This window comes from Bombus vancouverensis, chromosome 12 (assembly GCF_051014615.1).
Source record: "Bombus vancouverensis nearcticus chromosome 12, iyBomVanc1_principal, whole genome shotgun sequence".
Taxonomy (NCBI): Eukaryota; Metazoa; Arthropoda; class Insecta; order Hymenoptera; family Apidae; genus Bombus; species Bombus vancouverensis.
The window spans coordinates 4230710-4247902 of record NC_134922.1 but is presented as its reverse complement, the minus strand read 5'-3'; the positions used below and the strand labels follow the sequence as shown (position 1 = coordinate 4247902).

Below are 17193 nucleotides of genomic sequence, written 5' to 3'. Positions count from 1 at the left end.
TTTATTTTTCTTTTAAGCAAATCAACGCACGTAAGTATATTTCATAATTTATGGATGTACTTTGTTTTCTTTATCACAGTCCATTTAGGAATCCATAACTTTCTGCACTATCTATAATTTTTCGTGTTTATAGTAAGAATCAGACATTAACTTAAGTTTCGTTCAAATAAATGCAGTATTTATTTTTAGTATAAAATTTTAGTGGATTATATACTTTTCTTTATAATCTATAAATTATCCGATAAAATGTATTTCTAATATTAATAATTAGTAAAAAAACAATTTTTCTGACAGGTTAAAAAAAATATTCACTCTTAGAATTGTTAATATTTATATAACATTCGATTACAGAAAACATAATTGAGATAAAACGTAGCGCAAAAAGCGATCATATTTGTAAAGTATTTCAGTGTATTAGAAGATTATATGTACCACTGATACTTTGCTAAGCATCTAAAATATTGTTTATTAAAATGAAAATATATATTGATGGACGAGTAGATTAATCTTCCGCTAGCCATATATCTGATGTACAGTCACCTCCCGGATAGCTGGAAACGGAAATTATAATTATTATTTTGAAATTACATTAAAAAATAGGAAACGTCAAATAATATAATAAGACTCAAACCGCATTTCGTGTGCAAGTAAAATGTCATTTTTGTCTGTGCCAAAGTCCACCAAAAATTGTTCATCGAGTTTCAAGCCTCCATTTTGAACATCAACATCTAGCTTGACCATGGTCGAACCATTTCTAGAATCGTATAAACGTATGTATGCAAGATATACGGTAACTCATAAAAGTATTTCAACTTACAATAGAAAAATTTTATGTATATATTGTATGTTATATTTTATATCATATTTTGTATACAATTAATTAGAAACGATTGAAGGAACATAAGGAAAGTATGCACATACTTGACATGTTCAGGATAAAATTGTTGGTCCCATGGTTTGAAAATAGAAGTAGTCACATATAGACGTGTCCCATCGAGACTTAATTGAAGCATCTGCGGTGATCCGTCGAGTCTCCGGCCTTTGACATGAACTGGATTCGGTTGGCTACTTAATTCCTCGTCTCCAATTACACGAACTTTCGAATCACTTAAAATTGAGCCTCCAAGAAATATTTGTCCGGTTAACTTCGGATTATCCATGTCAGAAATATCATATTGTCTAACATCCCCATGAAACCAATTCGATAGGTAGAGATACTTGTCGTCGAGACTGATCAAAATGTCCGTTATCATTCCTATATATGAAAACAATAAATTAGAATGATACATTACGAATAATTCTGTACTTTAAAGGTGAGTCTCCTGCTAGTTGACTTAAGCGTACCTTCCATCTCTGGAAACATCCATCCTTCCACTTTTTTCGGAGGAACTTGAATAACTTTTTTTGCAGCCCATTCGCCGTTCGGCATTTTGTAAAACTTATATACATTTGAAGATACCGCACATCCGACGAGTCCCACGTTAGCTTTTGGATCATGAAGAAATCGTATTTCAAGTGGCGCGATTCCATCATCGCCCAAATTCAAAACTTGCTTTAACTTTCTTTCGTTCCACGAATAGAAATTCAAGCTTCTGCCATAAAGCGCTATAAAAAGGAAAGATCGAACGAGATTTCAATTAAAATTACTTTTAGATTATACTATAACAATGAGGAAGTAGTAGATACATAATATGATTTAAAATACTCTTAGACATAAGAAAAAGAAAAAAAGTGTAAAATACAGTAGCTAACCAGGATTGGAGCTGTTATCCGGAGAGAAGCCTTTTTTAAAAATTCTAGGCACGCTCCATTCACTTGCAACAAGTGTATCGTGATACGGTTGATACCAAAAATCGTAACCAAACGCTGCTTTTTTTTCTCCCATGGTCCATGTGGCTTTCACTTCGAGTGTTTCGGAATCGATACAGAGAAAATCACCAGTAGCGTCTCCATTCGATTTGCCTAGCGTAGAAATTAAAATTTCTCCGGTTGGCGAACAGTGACTTGTGTGCAATGTCGATACTCCGTATTTGTGTACCTCCGTTGGGCTCAGTACCTAGTCAAGAAGAATACAAACAATACGTATCATTATATCACATATTTACTTCGAAAGTATTATAACTTAAAATAATTCAGTCCTGTATTAAAAGAACGTCAAGTTTCCAAACTTGATTTTCAGGAAATGAAGCTTCTAACGCGATTTTATGCGCTTTTTTTTTATTCTCGTTTTATTCATAATGCCATCTTCTTTAGAAAATTTCCAATTAAATTTGTAACGATTTGCAGTCTAATGTATGTAAATGGAATTTTCGGTTAATTATATACTTATACGTACAATAACATATGTACATATACCTATATAAACATACAAGATAGTCAAACCTTTTTGATTGTTGGAGCCCGTTCATTGGTTGTATCGATAAAGTAGGCGCGATCAGACACCAGACAAGGAAGTACCAAGGTGTCCCGTTTTCGTGGTACACCGTGGCAACTGCTACAGATATTCCATCCGGAATGATGCAATTCGTCGCCAATGTAGGGCATTCGCAATTTGTGAACGATCTATGAAATATGAATATTTTGGGTGAACAAGATTTGACGCGCATAGAATGACTGTAAAATCACATCATCGTTCGTATCATTCGTATTATGACTATTTTATCTATTCCAATTTCAAATAAAAAGTGCTCAATCCCTCTAACACAACAAAGGACCATTTAATACTTTTACATTTAGAAATATACAGCTAAAAACCTGAAGTAAAAAATAATAAAATTCTAAAAATAAATTGGGAAGATTGGAGTTTTCAAATACGAAAGATTACGTACCTCGTATCATACTCGTACCTATCTCACTCATATCATATCATATGTAACTACTTCATTTTAAAAAGTTACAGATACATTTTATAAATGTTATTGCGATAGAAATAACTTTCGATAAGATACTATTTTGGCTTTATGATCTCGTGACGTCAATATATTTGAAAAATTATAACAATTCGTTTCTTCGCAATTGCAAACCGTAATTTTTCAGATTTCTTTTTTCTTTTGTTATAGTAAAGTAACTACTTGCAACTCTTGACTTTCAGCTTTTTTAATTCCCATATCCAAATAATGATATTTAAATAGCGAATGTATATAGTAGTATATGTAATAAATAGTAAAATACTTTATTGCTGTGTATTTTAATAGATCATAAATTTATAGTTATGATGAAAATTTATATTGATGATTCTATAAAAAGCTAGTAAGTTGTTTCTTCTCATTATTAATTCATCATTAATTGTATATTTTAATCGAATTGTGTACTTAATTATCGAATACTTAATCAAATTTAAATAGCGTTTTTACAAATCGATTAAAATATTTGCATATTTATGAGTGGTAGCTACTGTATTAAGCTATTATAAGTAGTATAATTGTATAACTAAATTTTATGTAACGCTCATCGTACCTTACAATAATCGGGACTATCCGGATCTACGTCAACGGTGCACAGGACATCGGATTTATTTTGATCCGTATGAACACAGGCGACGTATATCAATTTCTCACGTGGTCCTTCGAGCATCGCTGCACTAGGTGACCTATAGCCAGGACCGTCGCAACTCTTGCAACCTGTGTGTATAATAACGTTCGTTAAATTAATGTCAGAAGTCTCTATTTCACGTGTATCTAAATCAAAACTGTGCCACTGTGCGTATACTTGTACCTTTAGAGTCACGAACTCTAATTATTATGATACAGAATAATGTAACAACTATACCTTTGTCCTTCGGCATTCTGCTGGCGTTTGCTAGATTTCGTCCGATGATCGATGTCAAATGACGCGGAAATTATTAATTCCGTTAAGTAACAATTGACAGATCAAAGAGCCGAAACTAGAAAGACAAGATTGAAAATGGGAAAAAAACAATTAGAACGATAGAACAGAGAAAAAATTTGTTGGAAAGATAAAAAGTTATATTCTAATAATGGTAAAAAAGAAACGCAAGTGATTGTTTGGAAATTGAAAAAGAATTAATTTTCATACGTCAATAGTATGCAGTTGGTCGAATATTTATGTATATGCAATGTAGACGTTTTCGACTTGATCGCAAGCAAGGCCGTTCTGTACTGATCCCTTAATAACATTTAGAGTTGAGTGAAAGATAACGGTACTGGAATTCTCCACTTATTATCATCTGTTATATGATATACTGTATAGGACTTTATAAGACTTATTCTCCCACGAGTTTCAATATCGCTAGTGGAAGATAAATTTAATGATGTAATATGACGAAATTTAATAATAAATATAATGAAAATAATATGACGCGAGAAAGTAACGAGTATACTATGAATCGTGATAACTGAAGAATCTGTCTGATGAAACCCATTCCAAATTTTTAGAAATAATAATCTTTCAAAAAGCGATATAAGAGTGATACGAAACGAGAGGACAATTAGCTCATAATTAGTTAATAAACACAAAACTTGAATAAATTAAGATTTAGACTCTTCAACATTTTAATTGGATAATCAATTGGATAACAGGCTTCAGCTTAGTAATAAGCGGATTAAACTTGAAAATTATAAAGTTTTATTTTAATTAATTGGGAAAAGTCTGGTCCTTTCAAGCGCAGCGATAGTTCTAAATCTAATCTTCGTTGTTCCACACATACATATGTACACAGTTTTAAATGACAAAGTACTGTTCATCTAATATCCAAATGAAGAGGTTATTAATAACTAACGTTAAAAAATGGATTTAACTAGTGTTCATCATATGGTAAAGCAATGTTTATACACATATGAAATATGTAAATTGGTGAGTGATTATAGATAGTTATCAATGATAATTAACCAATTTTGTTATTAAAATCAAAATTCTTTTCTTTATTGCCTCCCTTACGTTGTTATACGATTCATATTTATCGCGCTAAAATTAACGTTACGGGGAGCCACAAGGTACATAAAGTTCTTAAAATCAGCGCTACGAGGAGCCACAAGGTACATAAAGTTCTTAAAATTAGCGTTACTTGGAGCCACAAGGTATAAACAGTATACCGTTCAAAATATAACGAATTCTCTTTGTTTGGATTAAATAATATTGATTATTTTTTTCGAGGGATATCAAAACAGTGATTTTATATGCAAAAATTAACTGAAAATGTAAGGTATTGTATGTTATAAAAAAAATTAAGTTTGAAAATCTTACAGATTTATGTGCATCTAACTAAATTGTAATCTCACAGCTAAAGGTTCCTTTCTTTATTTTATTTCTAATTTTTAATATTTCTGTATTAAAAATTGACAATATTGAAGATAATCATTGGTTATTATCATTCTTACTACACTTAAAATAAAATGCCTGTTGATAGTGTATGCTTGAATATCAAATGATTTTGTATTATTCCAATATTACATGTGCAGGATATGATGATTTTATCCTAATTTTATTTGTCTTATTTTGTATCATTATATTGTTACTGTAAATTCAACATTAGTCCAGTGATTAATGTATTTGTAGAACACAATGTACAGTTGTTTATCAATTCATGTTCAATATATAAGAACAATAACAGGGGCTACTGTTGATTAGATATAAAGGAGATTTCATAGAAAAACAAGACAAAACATAGCAGTTATGATGCAAATTATATATTGTATGATAAACATTGATCTATAGAGTTGAAAACTGTTATAAATAAATAAAAGAAGTTTGATAAGTTGTTATATGGTAACATATCTTGTTTAAATATTATTACAGATAACAAAAAGAAGTAGCAGAAGAGTTTAATGAATTAATGGATTGTTCTTGTATCGATTCATATAGAAAAAAAGTTTTAAAAGAATAAAATTATCAAGCCAGTGATAAGGTAATATTAAGGACAACTCATATGTTATAGAATTATTATATATTTCTATTATAAACATTGTTGAGGTTTGTAAATTCTTTATGAGCCCTAAAATTTTTATCGATATACTCTTTTGCAAAGCTTAATGAATCAGAAGAACAGCAGTATTAAAAATATCAGAATATAAGTATTGAAACCACCAAGTAAGTTGACTGCCAGAGAAAATACTTGAACAAAATCAAAGAAAAATAATAAAGTATCATTATTACTTTACAGTAAGAAATTACAATCAAAGTTACATATATCTGATAATACTGTAAGTGAAAATTGCAGCTTATTAAATCATAATAGTATATCCTCGTTTGATATGAGGTATACCTTAAAAAGAGTTTCAAAATCAAAGATGGGATTAAAATCTCCAAAATTATGCTCAAAATCTAAAAGTCCAATATTAAAAAGAGTTTCAAAATCAAAGATGGGATTAAAATCTCCAAAATTATACTCAAAATCTAAAAGTCCAATATTAAAAAGAGTTTCAAAATCAAAGATGGGATTAAAATCTCCAAAATTATGCTTAAAATCTAGAAATCCAATATTACTAAAATCAAAGATTCCTACTATTACAGATTTGCATTGCACTAGTAGCAAAAGGAGCTCACAACTAGAAAACAGTTCAAATATACTTATGAGCAAAATGTTAAGAAAAAATGCATTTAAATTGAAGAAACCTATAGTATTACTGAAAAGACTTTCTGACATTATTAAAGTTACATCATCTTCATCACTACCTAGGATAAGCATACATATAAATGATCAATTTAGCAATAGTAATATAAATATTTCGCAGAAGATATTTGATGCCATATTTAATCATTCTCAGACTATAAGTCATGATAAACTTAAACAAATAAATATACCATATAAGTCGCAAACGCATTTTCTCAAAACATCTCCGCATAATAAAATGATTAGAACATTTGATAATGTAAGTACAGCATTTGTGGAACCCTTTACGTCTTCTACACCAAAGGAGAAAGGAATATTTAATAGAACGAATAATAAACGTAATACAAAACAGATATCATATAATGATGACACAACTTATGAATTAAACGAACAATGCAGTACATTAAACGTTCAAAAAAGTATTGCATCAACAACAGAAGAAAAACAAGGGGAAGTAAAAAAAGATGATACCTATGAACTTATTGAACCTAAGACTCCAAATTTACGGAAGAAACTATACAAAAAACAAAGAACTGAGTATGAAAATTTTGATCAAAAGATACGGAAAACGGATGCCAAAGTATGTTTTGCAAACTGTTCATTGGATTATAAATATAATTCATCTTTAGCAGATCACAATAAACAGAAAAAACTTAATAATGTTAAGAATAATTCATCTAAAAACAGTTCAAAAAAGAATATTACGAAGTCGCTGACTAGAGATTTTAGTAAAAAATCAAATTCCATCCCCGAAATTGTAGTAACAACACCATCCCGTAATCAAATTCCAGGTAATCTGTCAATTGCCGTCGAAAATATTTTATGTTATAAAGAACATTCTTTATTTAAGATATTTCGTTATTGTTATGCAAAATTATAAACCAATTGAAACCTAAAACAAAGCAATATAAATATCTGTATTTATTGTAGATTCAAAGCCTGCTACAACGAAGAAAGTTCCAAATTTCGCTAAAATCCATAAGAAAATATTTGCCAAAGCAGAGTCTATTATTGATGCAAGGAAACGAGTAATAGACAGATATACTGAACTGAGTAATATATCCATAAATCCATATATCCATAAATAAGCTTTATAATACATATCAAATATGTACCTTTAAATATGCGAATATTATCTTTTAGCCACAAGAAATGAAAAGACTAACTCACGGGGTGAAAATCAGTTATCTAATATATTAAATAAAAATTCTTACAATCAATTTAAATTAAAAATAAGAAAATTGGAAGCTACCGATTGTATCATGAGAAATAATACTTTACGAGTAACAAGGTAAAGTTATTAAAATTACGAAAATTATAAAATAGAGAATAGTATACCAGTATTTCTTAAACTTTTTTTTTATTGTAGAAACAAAGAGCAAAGCAGAGCTGTTTTGAAGGGTGTACGAACAAACCGACGTTTTGAACTTCAGATGAATTTTAGGAATATGAACCAATAAAATAAATATAATTATGTTAGGTAATTTATATTATCATAAGAGAAGCTCTTGTACTATTTATTTCATTATGCTCTCTAATATCAATAAATTAATAATAAATGAATGTAACATACGTCTATAACTGTTTTCCTTTCATGTTCTCTTTTACCTTTGTAAGCTCTAATAAGCTCAATTCTATCTTTTCATTTTTTTTTCTTTTTTCATTAATGTTAGACGGGCTAGAAAATGAACGTGTCTCTTAAAAAGATCAAAGACCTAAATTTTCCGGCGGTGTATCCAATACGATAAAAACAGCAACAATCGCCGGTCTAATAGTTTTGCCGAGTCGAGTTGATTTAGGGTAAATCAAACGAGAAAATGCAACAATGGTTTTGTGGAACGGAAAAAGAGAATCTAATAATTAATACAGAAATGTATCGTACGAATCAACAAGAAAATCTTGTATAATTCGAGGTAGTTCACACTTCCAGACACTACTATTCATAACTGGTCAAGGACGACTTCCCGCGAAACGTGATAAATCATCGGACAGTGTACTTTGATGGGCGGAAACAAAATTATTATTTCGCGAATATCTATTTGCTGGAAAATATGATAGTCGGGATGTCTTTACACTCCTGATTTAAAATAGGAATTCTGGATGACTTACTTCTATCACAGCCACCGCGGCTTCAAATTGCGTGGCACTATTGTCGAAGAATAGTATATAATAGTATATTTTATAGTCTTATTCTATAATACTATTTTCTGCTAGTATTTTATAATAGTGCCTTCTCTATCTTTCGTAGAACATTATTCTACCTCCACGAATGGTAACGAGTATGTGACGCAATGTTTTCCTTTAAAGTCAGACCATGTTTAATGTTTGTAATCCGCTTGTCTTTAACCTTGTACAAGGATTAAGGAGCCAAATGTAACGAACTTCTAACTTTAAGCGACCTATACCGAATGTATTGCTGAAATCGATGAAAATCGAACTCGAGTTTGTAACATAAAGTTATTATTGAATTAGTTTCACCTATTCACCTCTAGATGGTTGTATGGTCTGTCTGTTTCTCTTTATTTTGTCTACTTTTCCTTTCTTTCTCTCTTCATTTCTTTTGATTTTTCTTCTTCCTTCCCCTTCTTGTCATCATATTTCTTTTTATACTTTAGATAATTCTTTTTTTTATTTTCTTTCATTTGTTTTTCCTTTCTTTCATTCTTTTTCTTAGCTTCTTTCTCTTTTCTTTCCTTTCCCTAGGAGTTGTTCGTTCAGTGCACGACCCTTTTGTTAAGCAAACAGCAAAACATTTAAAATTTCTTATACATATTTAGCCTACAACTGGCATAGTTTGTTCACTAAGGAAATGTTTCTAGAGTGTAATATTTCGATTTTTCGCCCCGGCTCCAATCGAAAAGAAACCGCGTCGCCTCAGCCAATGAGCAGTCAGCTAGGTGAGCATTTGGCGGGACGGAACGAAGCATCATTTTAGTGTTGAAAAGTATGACGTTTACACGTGTTATCGCGTTTGAAGTGCATGATCTCCACAACGTAGTAATCCTTCATCTTTCATAAACCAGGTTTGTTTAACTAATACACGTTTATTTAATAATTCATCAGATAATGTTATATCAAAATTAAATAATTTCTTTAACTTGTTTTGTTCGTGTTTCATTGGTCTCCTACTGGACTGTTAGAATCACCAATAGTTTGCATCATAACTTTTGACACAGGTAGAATTTGAGTTTGATATAATTAGTAATCGTGTATATTTTTGTACAGATTATTGATTGATTGTGAAGATCCCTTTATTTATGACATCGTATCCCTTTCATAACCTTTGCTCTTTCCTCTACCCATTTCTCACTCATCCCCTCATTTCTTCGCTCCGCCCCCCCCCCATTCCTTTTGATTATAAAACATGAATTTATGTCGAACTAAAAATTATCATCTATTTGCTTTCTATCTATTAATCAATTTTATCTAATGAAATAAAATTATGATTATGTTACGTCGCGTAACACTCTACCTAGCCGAGGCCACACACCGCGGGCAATATGGCAACCAGATGTCTTCGGACACTCGCAGCGTATCCTCCATAGTTTCAAGTACCTTCCATAAATCTCATAGATTTCCTAGTAAAGGTCCTTCAAACCAAACAAACGTCTGTTTCCGAAGAATTTCCAAAGACTATTATCTACCACGGCTTGACAAGGGAAAGTTAGTTTTTCTCACGTACGCTGCAACTTTCCTCCCACTAACCACTTTTTCTCGAGGGCGGTTAAGACCCTTCGTTTAACCAATTAACAACGAAGCCTATTCCCTCACTCTCCTGACTAAAATCGTCACCAACAAATCCGATGGTCCCGTGCGCTAGACACACCCATCCTTAGCTTTCCTCCGACACAGCATCGTCTCCCAAGACAGTACTGTTTTTGCATCCTTCGAACGGTCAACATCCTTTAACCGGGTATACACACCCGCAGATCAGTCACTCACTCATCTCGTACATACGCACCAGCGTAACTACCTTCGTTATAAGTTGTTGGAATAAACGGTGAAATATAACTTACTACTGTGTCATATTCATTTAACCACCTCTGTTATCTTAACCGAAACAGGGGAACGACTACTTCGCGGCGTCGATTCACCGAATCGTAGCGAGAATTTACGCCTCTCGCTGACGCGTTTTCCTCGCGACCGCGTCTCTCCGCGAACGGTCGTAACAGATTACGTAAAAATTATGGCACGTCTCAAATCCATAAATATTATTCGTTCAAATCATATTAGTTCCTAAGTGTTTATTTTCTACGAGCATCTTCATGTTCCAATTCGACAAATTGGTTGTTTACTCAGACTATGATATGCTTACTACTACAATCATATCCTTTCCAAGAATTTGATGACTTTTTTTGCACGCTCGACTTACCGAGGTCCTTCCTTCTGCTCACTCCTTACTGACCGTAATGTGGTAGGCAAGCCGCGACGTGGGGTGTTATTCTTGTGTCGAGAATCGGAGCGACTAGATGTGTTTAGTGTCACTCTCAGACGGATTTCCATCTTTCTATTACGTACTATGATGTTTTTTGTAGCCATTCTTTTACCGCTTAAACCTACGTTATTGTCAACTTCGTTTAATCAACGTACGTTCTTAAATTATAATAAATTATTGAATTTATTTTGATTTTTTTATCGTCTTTTTGATTGACTGATAGATCATATAATGGACATTCAAGACGAAATTTCACTTTGATTAGCGTTTGATTTTTATATAATTTCTTCTTTTTATATATGTCGGAAATGAAAGGACACCGGAGCCTTCCCTCTGGAACTTCGGGAAAATCCGTAAAATTGTAATTAAAGTTTACAGTCGTAATTAAACAATTTGCCGTCATCCTGCCCAATTGTACTTGTTTGCGATTTGTGATAATAAACTTGGGCTCAAGGCGACCATCAGTCGCTGAACGTAGTCGCGGTCAACGGGACGGGCGCTTCGCCTAACAAAGGTGTGGAGTTATAGTATGACCCTCATTAAAAGAAATACCAATAGAGGTACTTGACAGTAAAACATGCTAACGGTTCCTTAGGACAAGTAATACCTGAGGTTGAGGCACGTACACAGCACAAGTCCCGACGAATTCGATGATCTCGTATCCTTAGACACACCCCATCATAGTTTTCCTCTGTGGCATCATTGGGACGAAAATTCATTCTTTCTTGAGATCCCACCGACGAAGGGAGCAGCGCCTGACGATCAGTGAGTTTGAGTTAGAGCAAGTATATCTTTCATCCCGTTGACCGTGGATTCGTCATCGAACCTAAGACCAACGTCACTAACATCGCAAGTGCCCAACCACCGCTGTTGATTGTCGAATCGGTAGTGTCTATACTCGTAGCATCAGGCCGTATCTTCGTTATCACACAACGATGGCCAATTCCAAGGGAGGTCTATCAAACGCCCACAACCCTGTTCCTGGCTCTTCTCCGACATATATTTCTTTTAATATCTTGGTCATTTCTTGTACAAATTATGACGAGAGAAACTTCCAGGCATTAGAAGGAGCCACTATGAAATTTGGATGGACGCTGGTGATAATTGACGATGAATCTGGAAGCCTACCATGGTGATTTGGTGAGTTTTGATTTAATTTAGATTTTTCAATAGTTTTTAAAAGTTTTGTATCACTCTTATATTGCTCTCTGAAAAACTCTCTATTATTTGTAATGCCTCGGGCTTTTATCTTTTAGTGCATTTGCTGGTTACATTATTTTAATAGCGAATTAAACATACCACAATTTTTTAAGGTAAATGTTGATAAAAGGGGACCAAGACCCAATGATCTGGTCATATGTTGTCAAGAACGTTTTCCTGAGTAACATCCAGAAGGTTTTAGTTGCCGCTCGTTATTCTTGAAATGGTTATTAACAAAAATATACTACTACTCTATACATCGCATTCTGCCTACACATAAATACATACACGTGAGAGTTTTTATTTTAAAGAAAACATTACATGCGTTGCTCACTCGCTTGTGAAAATCCAATCCAACCCAATACTAATTCCACATGCGAGCGAAGGGGGTTTAATTTTTGACTAAAAAACTTTTTTCTTAAAAATTACTTACTCGCTTTTTCGTTCACGCGAGGGATTGGTATTGAGTTGGACTAGGATTTTACGAATGAGTGGAATGAGCGAACGACACCGTAATCTAGATTCTATCATAGGCGTAATTAAACAATTGTCGTCTTTCGATCCGATTGTATTTGTTCGAGATTTGTGATAATGAGCTTGGGCTCGAGGCGACAGCCAGTCGCCGAACGTAGCCGCGATCACGGGATGAACGCTTTGTCTAACAAAGGTATGGAGTAATTCTATAGCTCTCCTTAAAAGAAATATCTGTGGCGGCACGCGACAGTAAACATTCCAACGGTTTCTGTCCCGTGGCTCGCCACACGTAGACCCTATACTTTGAGTAAGATGATTGCTAGATGTCGATGCGTCTCCGCAGTACATGTTCAGCTAGCCTGAGGGCTCGTTATAAATCTTAAGATTTAGTTGACTAAAGTCCTTCAAACAGACAAACAGTCTTTGTCCCAACTACGGGAAAATAGGAGAGACCTATTTTTTAACGAACGGCGTCTCCCACTAGTAACTTTCCCTCGAGGGCGGCTAGCATCTTTTTCTAACCACCGATATGGAGATTGACCAATTAGCAGCAACGCCAATTTCCCTCACCTTCTGAACGAAGGCTATCCTCGACGAATCCGATGATCTCCTGTCCTCAGACACACCCCATCATAATTTTCCTCTGCAGCATCATCGCGACGGAAAGTCATTCCCTTGTGAGGTCGTATTAGCGAGTTACTTAGTGTCTGTACGCTCGGTGGATATTCCACGTTTTAACAAAGAGTCCGACTTAGATTTTGTGAGCACGTACATCTATCATCCCGTTGACCGCGGATTCGTTATTGAACCTAGGTTCATTGTCATTAGTCTCTCGAGTATCTAGTTACCACAGTTACTTGTTCAATTCTATAATAATCGTATTTGCACTAGTCAATGTCTTCTCTATTGCATAACGACAATGTGTAATCCAAACGAAGATTCGTTTCACGCCCCTAACCCTAATTCTAATGTGAACCCGACATATATATATGTCGATTATATTTACGCGAATATACAAGATTTTACAAAATATTATGAATATTGAGTTTAATGAATGATAAGATTAGCAGACGATAAGTTTAACTAATAATTAGATTAAAGAATAATAAGTTTAACGAATAATAAGAGTAACGAATAATATATCTTACGAATAATAAATTTAACGAATAATGAGATTAACGATTAATAGGTTTTACGAATAATGAATTTAATTAACACTATTAACAATGTTTCTAGGTTCAAACGAATCCACGGTCAACGGGATAACTTTTTACTATGCGTAGAATAATTTTAAACACAAAAAAATACGATTGCTGAGACACTCGGTAAACTGCTTGATGTGTCACTTTCCAAGGCGATCACACGAATGAATATCTGATGAAAATCTTTTTCGCTATACGACTGCATTTGTTTGTTATATGCTCGCTGGAGGCATCGAGAAGGTTCCAATCGCCGTTGCTAGGCAGTTTCTGCCAAAAGTTTGTTGTATACTCTTTGGAAGCATCGAGAAAGATCCAAACGCCGTTGCTAGGCAGTTTCTGTCTGGAGTTTGATTCCTAATACAACGTGTGTCCCATTATATCGACATCTCCAAAGTACAATTCTATGTGATTTCTAGGGAGAACAATACAACCGATCCACACCTTCGTCAGGCAAAACGTTTATCCCGTGACCGTGGCTACGTTCGGCGACCAGTTGTCACCTCGAACCCACTTTCGTTTTCACAAATATCAAACAATTACAAATGACAATTGCTTAATTACAGCTATGATAAAATCTAGGCTAAAGCATTAGAAGACTTCCTCAAAATTGCAAAGGGAAGGCTCCGGTTTTCCTTCCATCTCCGACATATATATACACTGTTTTTTTAAAAATCTTTCTTTTGTTAATTAAAATTTTATTAAAAGTTAACAAAATATATTAAGGTCAAGGTCATTGGGTTTGCATCTCCTTTTGTCAACATTTATCGATCTCTTTTTGTGTTCATAATTCGTGGTAGATAAACTTCAGCATCCCGAAGCCCTTCTCATACTTGTTCACTATTTTAAATAGTTACAAGTCATAAATGCACCGAGATCGTGTGAGGATTTGCGGCGCAACAACACACGCAAACATAAAAAATCTTCAACATTTAATCTTAAATCTTAAGCTTAAATTAAAAACCTATCCGATTCATTTTCCCGTGCCCCGTGATAGACTCGCGTGATTATCCCTTTTTCTTCGCCCTCCTTCTAATGAAATAAACTTAAACGAGCGTAACGAATGACGAGATTTAGTATCCGGGTGTGAGGGGGATGAAAGCAAAGAAAAAGATGAAGAAAAAGAAGAAACGGAAGGATATACTCGTATAACGCGGGATGGGAAGACCGGATTACGTTCGATGCGCGGAACAAGCCGGCCGTAATGAATCCGCAGTAGTTGCACGCGTTTTAAGTCAGACACCGTAATATTCCTACGCAGCCAGAGGCACGGTTTAACCGAAAGTTACGGTACAATCGAGTAAGTGTGCGCTGGATGTGAGTTATTACCGACTTGTTCCAGACCAAGCGTATCGCCAATTCGAGCTAAAGCGTCTGCGTTATTCGAAAATTTTGTCGGAATTATAGTAAAGATAGGTAATATTCGAGCATCGGCTGTTCGGGCTCCTGTAATAAACCGAACGGCCCTTCTCTCATAAAAATTATATTTGTCGAATGCTCGCCGTTCTAAGTAATTTTAAGATTTTCCCGTTTATTTTAGACTATTTGACGTCTGCTGTGAAAAATTTTGTAATTAATCTTGCTATGTTCTTCAAATTCTTTTCGACAAAATTATATTTTTCTAACGTGAAAAATATCTTCACACGTAGTTTGTATAAAATCTGAGAAGGATCTTATTGTGTTACGTCGCGTGAAATGGTCCGTGCGACGATATTACGATATTACACTAACGTTGCTCATAACTAATCGGCATCGCGGATCGTTTCCCTCACTTTCCTGACGAAAAGTGTGAGCGACGAATCCACATTCTTCGTTCAAAGAGCACACCCTTACCGAGATTTCCTCCGTAATTAGACTCCCTGATCGCGACTCCCTGCGAACGTTCAAAAGTTCATATTGGTATGCATGATCTTTTGATTCAAAGTTTCATATTTATGATCGTATAATTATTTGCATAATTATTTTGCAAATTGATCATCAGTTAATTAGTCGAGATGCCATATAAAACATATAAAATTGAAAGCACGCAATATAGAAATTGAAACTAAATGATGCGGAAAAACTAACGTTTGATGTATCGCGGCTGAAAGTATTAAGATATTCTAGCTTGTGACGTACGAGCGTGGCGGAAAGTTTGATCGATCGTCTCTCGGAGGCGATACGTTATAGGGAATTAACAATTACGCGATACTTCGCGACAAGCGCAAAAAAGTATTGCGATTAATCAAGTTCTCGCTTTATAAAATGCTTGCGCGTTCGAAAACTGAAACCTCAACCGACCATCATTTTCATAATCGCGCGTTTTTCTTGCAATCAGGACAAGGGAAAAAGCGATAAATCACACTAACAAAATTTATTCTTACTTTCGTTGATCTTTTAGAAAATGCGAATCAAAGGAAATTCGTTTTCCTACCCGGAACGAAGTTCGGTACGAAAAATAATTTCGAATTAGAAATGTTCATTGTAACGAGAACTCTATCGTGTTCTGTATGCGGTTCTTTTTTTCAACATGAAAACCCTTTGAAAGTACCGAGAAACAGCTTGCGAAACGTTCATGGAAAATTAGGCGGAAGTAACGGGCCTAAACCATCGTTTCCACACAAAAAAGATATCCAGTTTGGTTTCTCATTTCTTTCTTCCTTTTTCCCTCTTTGCGACTTTTTCCTTTTTTTTTCTTATTCATTTTATTGTAATTTTACAATCTGTTTGCTGAAACACGATATCGCGAATAATGCTGCTCATTATGTGGGTTTGTCAGTTGTTGACTCGCATATTTGTTTGCTTTGATATAGCAGACTTTTATGGGCAGAGCCGGTGCATGGGGTCGGGGCAGGATACACGCAATAATTGAGTGCACAAACAAAAACAAGCACAGTTGAGTGTAATATGATTTCTTTTAATTGTTCCGTTTGTATCCACTGCGTTATTAGTTAGTGAGATGTTGTTCATGACATGGTTCTTTGTCACTAGGGGTGGAATCAATTTCAGTCAAATCAATTTTAAAGAAAATTTCATCTAGAAAGTATTTGTATATATTTAGAAAGTATTAAGCATTTTCATAAGTACAACTTGGAACGACTTCGAAAATTTTTGGTATTTGAACATTCATTATCTAAATTTTTATGGATGAATTATGCGTGTTACATATACAAAACGTTTTGAAATTTATTAATATCGAAATGAGGGGCGATTGTCGTGATTATATCGGTAAAATTTCACACGAATTTCGAACATACAAGTTTTAATATTTCCTTAATGATCTTTCGTATTTTTCGTAAGTGTTTTAACTATTTCAACACTTATGAATGAAGTTGTAG

The 17193-nt window shown here is 34.0% G+C and overlaps 2 protein-coding genes across 4 annotated transcripts; one reads left to right on the top strand and one right to left on the bottom strand.

Moving 5' to 3' along the window:
* Positions 1 to 314: 314 nt before the first annotated feature.
* Positions 315 to 4173, bottom strand: LOC117160876 (methanethiol oxidase). The gene is made up of 9 exons (XM_076623157.1): positions 4036 to 4173; positions 3769 to 3883; positions 3457 to 3620; positions 2383 to 2562; positions 1753 to 2056; positions 1345 to 1605; positions 922 to 1255; positions 632 to 754; positions 315 to 551 (listed from the first exon to the last, which is right to left on the bottom strand). Exons 2-9 carry the CDS (start codon positions 3782 to 3784, stop codon positions 503 to 505), a joined length of 1431 nt encoding a protein of 476 aa, XP_076479272.1. The 5' UTR covers positions 3785 to 3883; positions 4036 to 4173; the 3' UTR covers positions 315 to 502.
* An 820-nt stretch (positions 4174 to 4993) lies between these two features.
* LOC117160853 (uncharacterized) lies at positions 4994 to 8136 on the top strand. 3 transcript variants are annotated; one of them, XM_076623385.1, is made up of 6 exons: positions 4994 to 5156; positions 5755 to 6045; positions 6119 to 7359; positions 7499 to 7621; positions 7712 to 7859; positions 7938 to 8136. In XM_076623385.1, the coding sequence occupies exons 3-6, from the start codon at positions 6210 to 6212 to the stop codon at positions 8026 to 8028; spliced, it is 1512 nt and encodes a 503-aa protein (XP_076479500.1). In that variant the 5' UTR covers positions 4994 to 5156; positions 5755 to 6045; positions 6119 to 6209; the 3' UTR covers positions 8029 to 8136. The 3 variants fall into 3 exon arrangements, with proteins under 3 accessions (XP_076479500.1, XP_033197786.2, XP_033197787.2); XM_033341895.2 differs by having other exon boundaries at positions 5755 to 7359; XM_033341896.2 differs by having other exon boundaries at positions 4994 to 5161; positions 5755 to 7359.
* The last annotated feature ends 9057 nt before the right edge of the window (positions 8137 to 17193 follow it).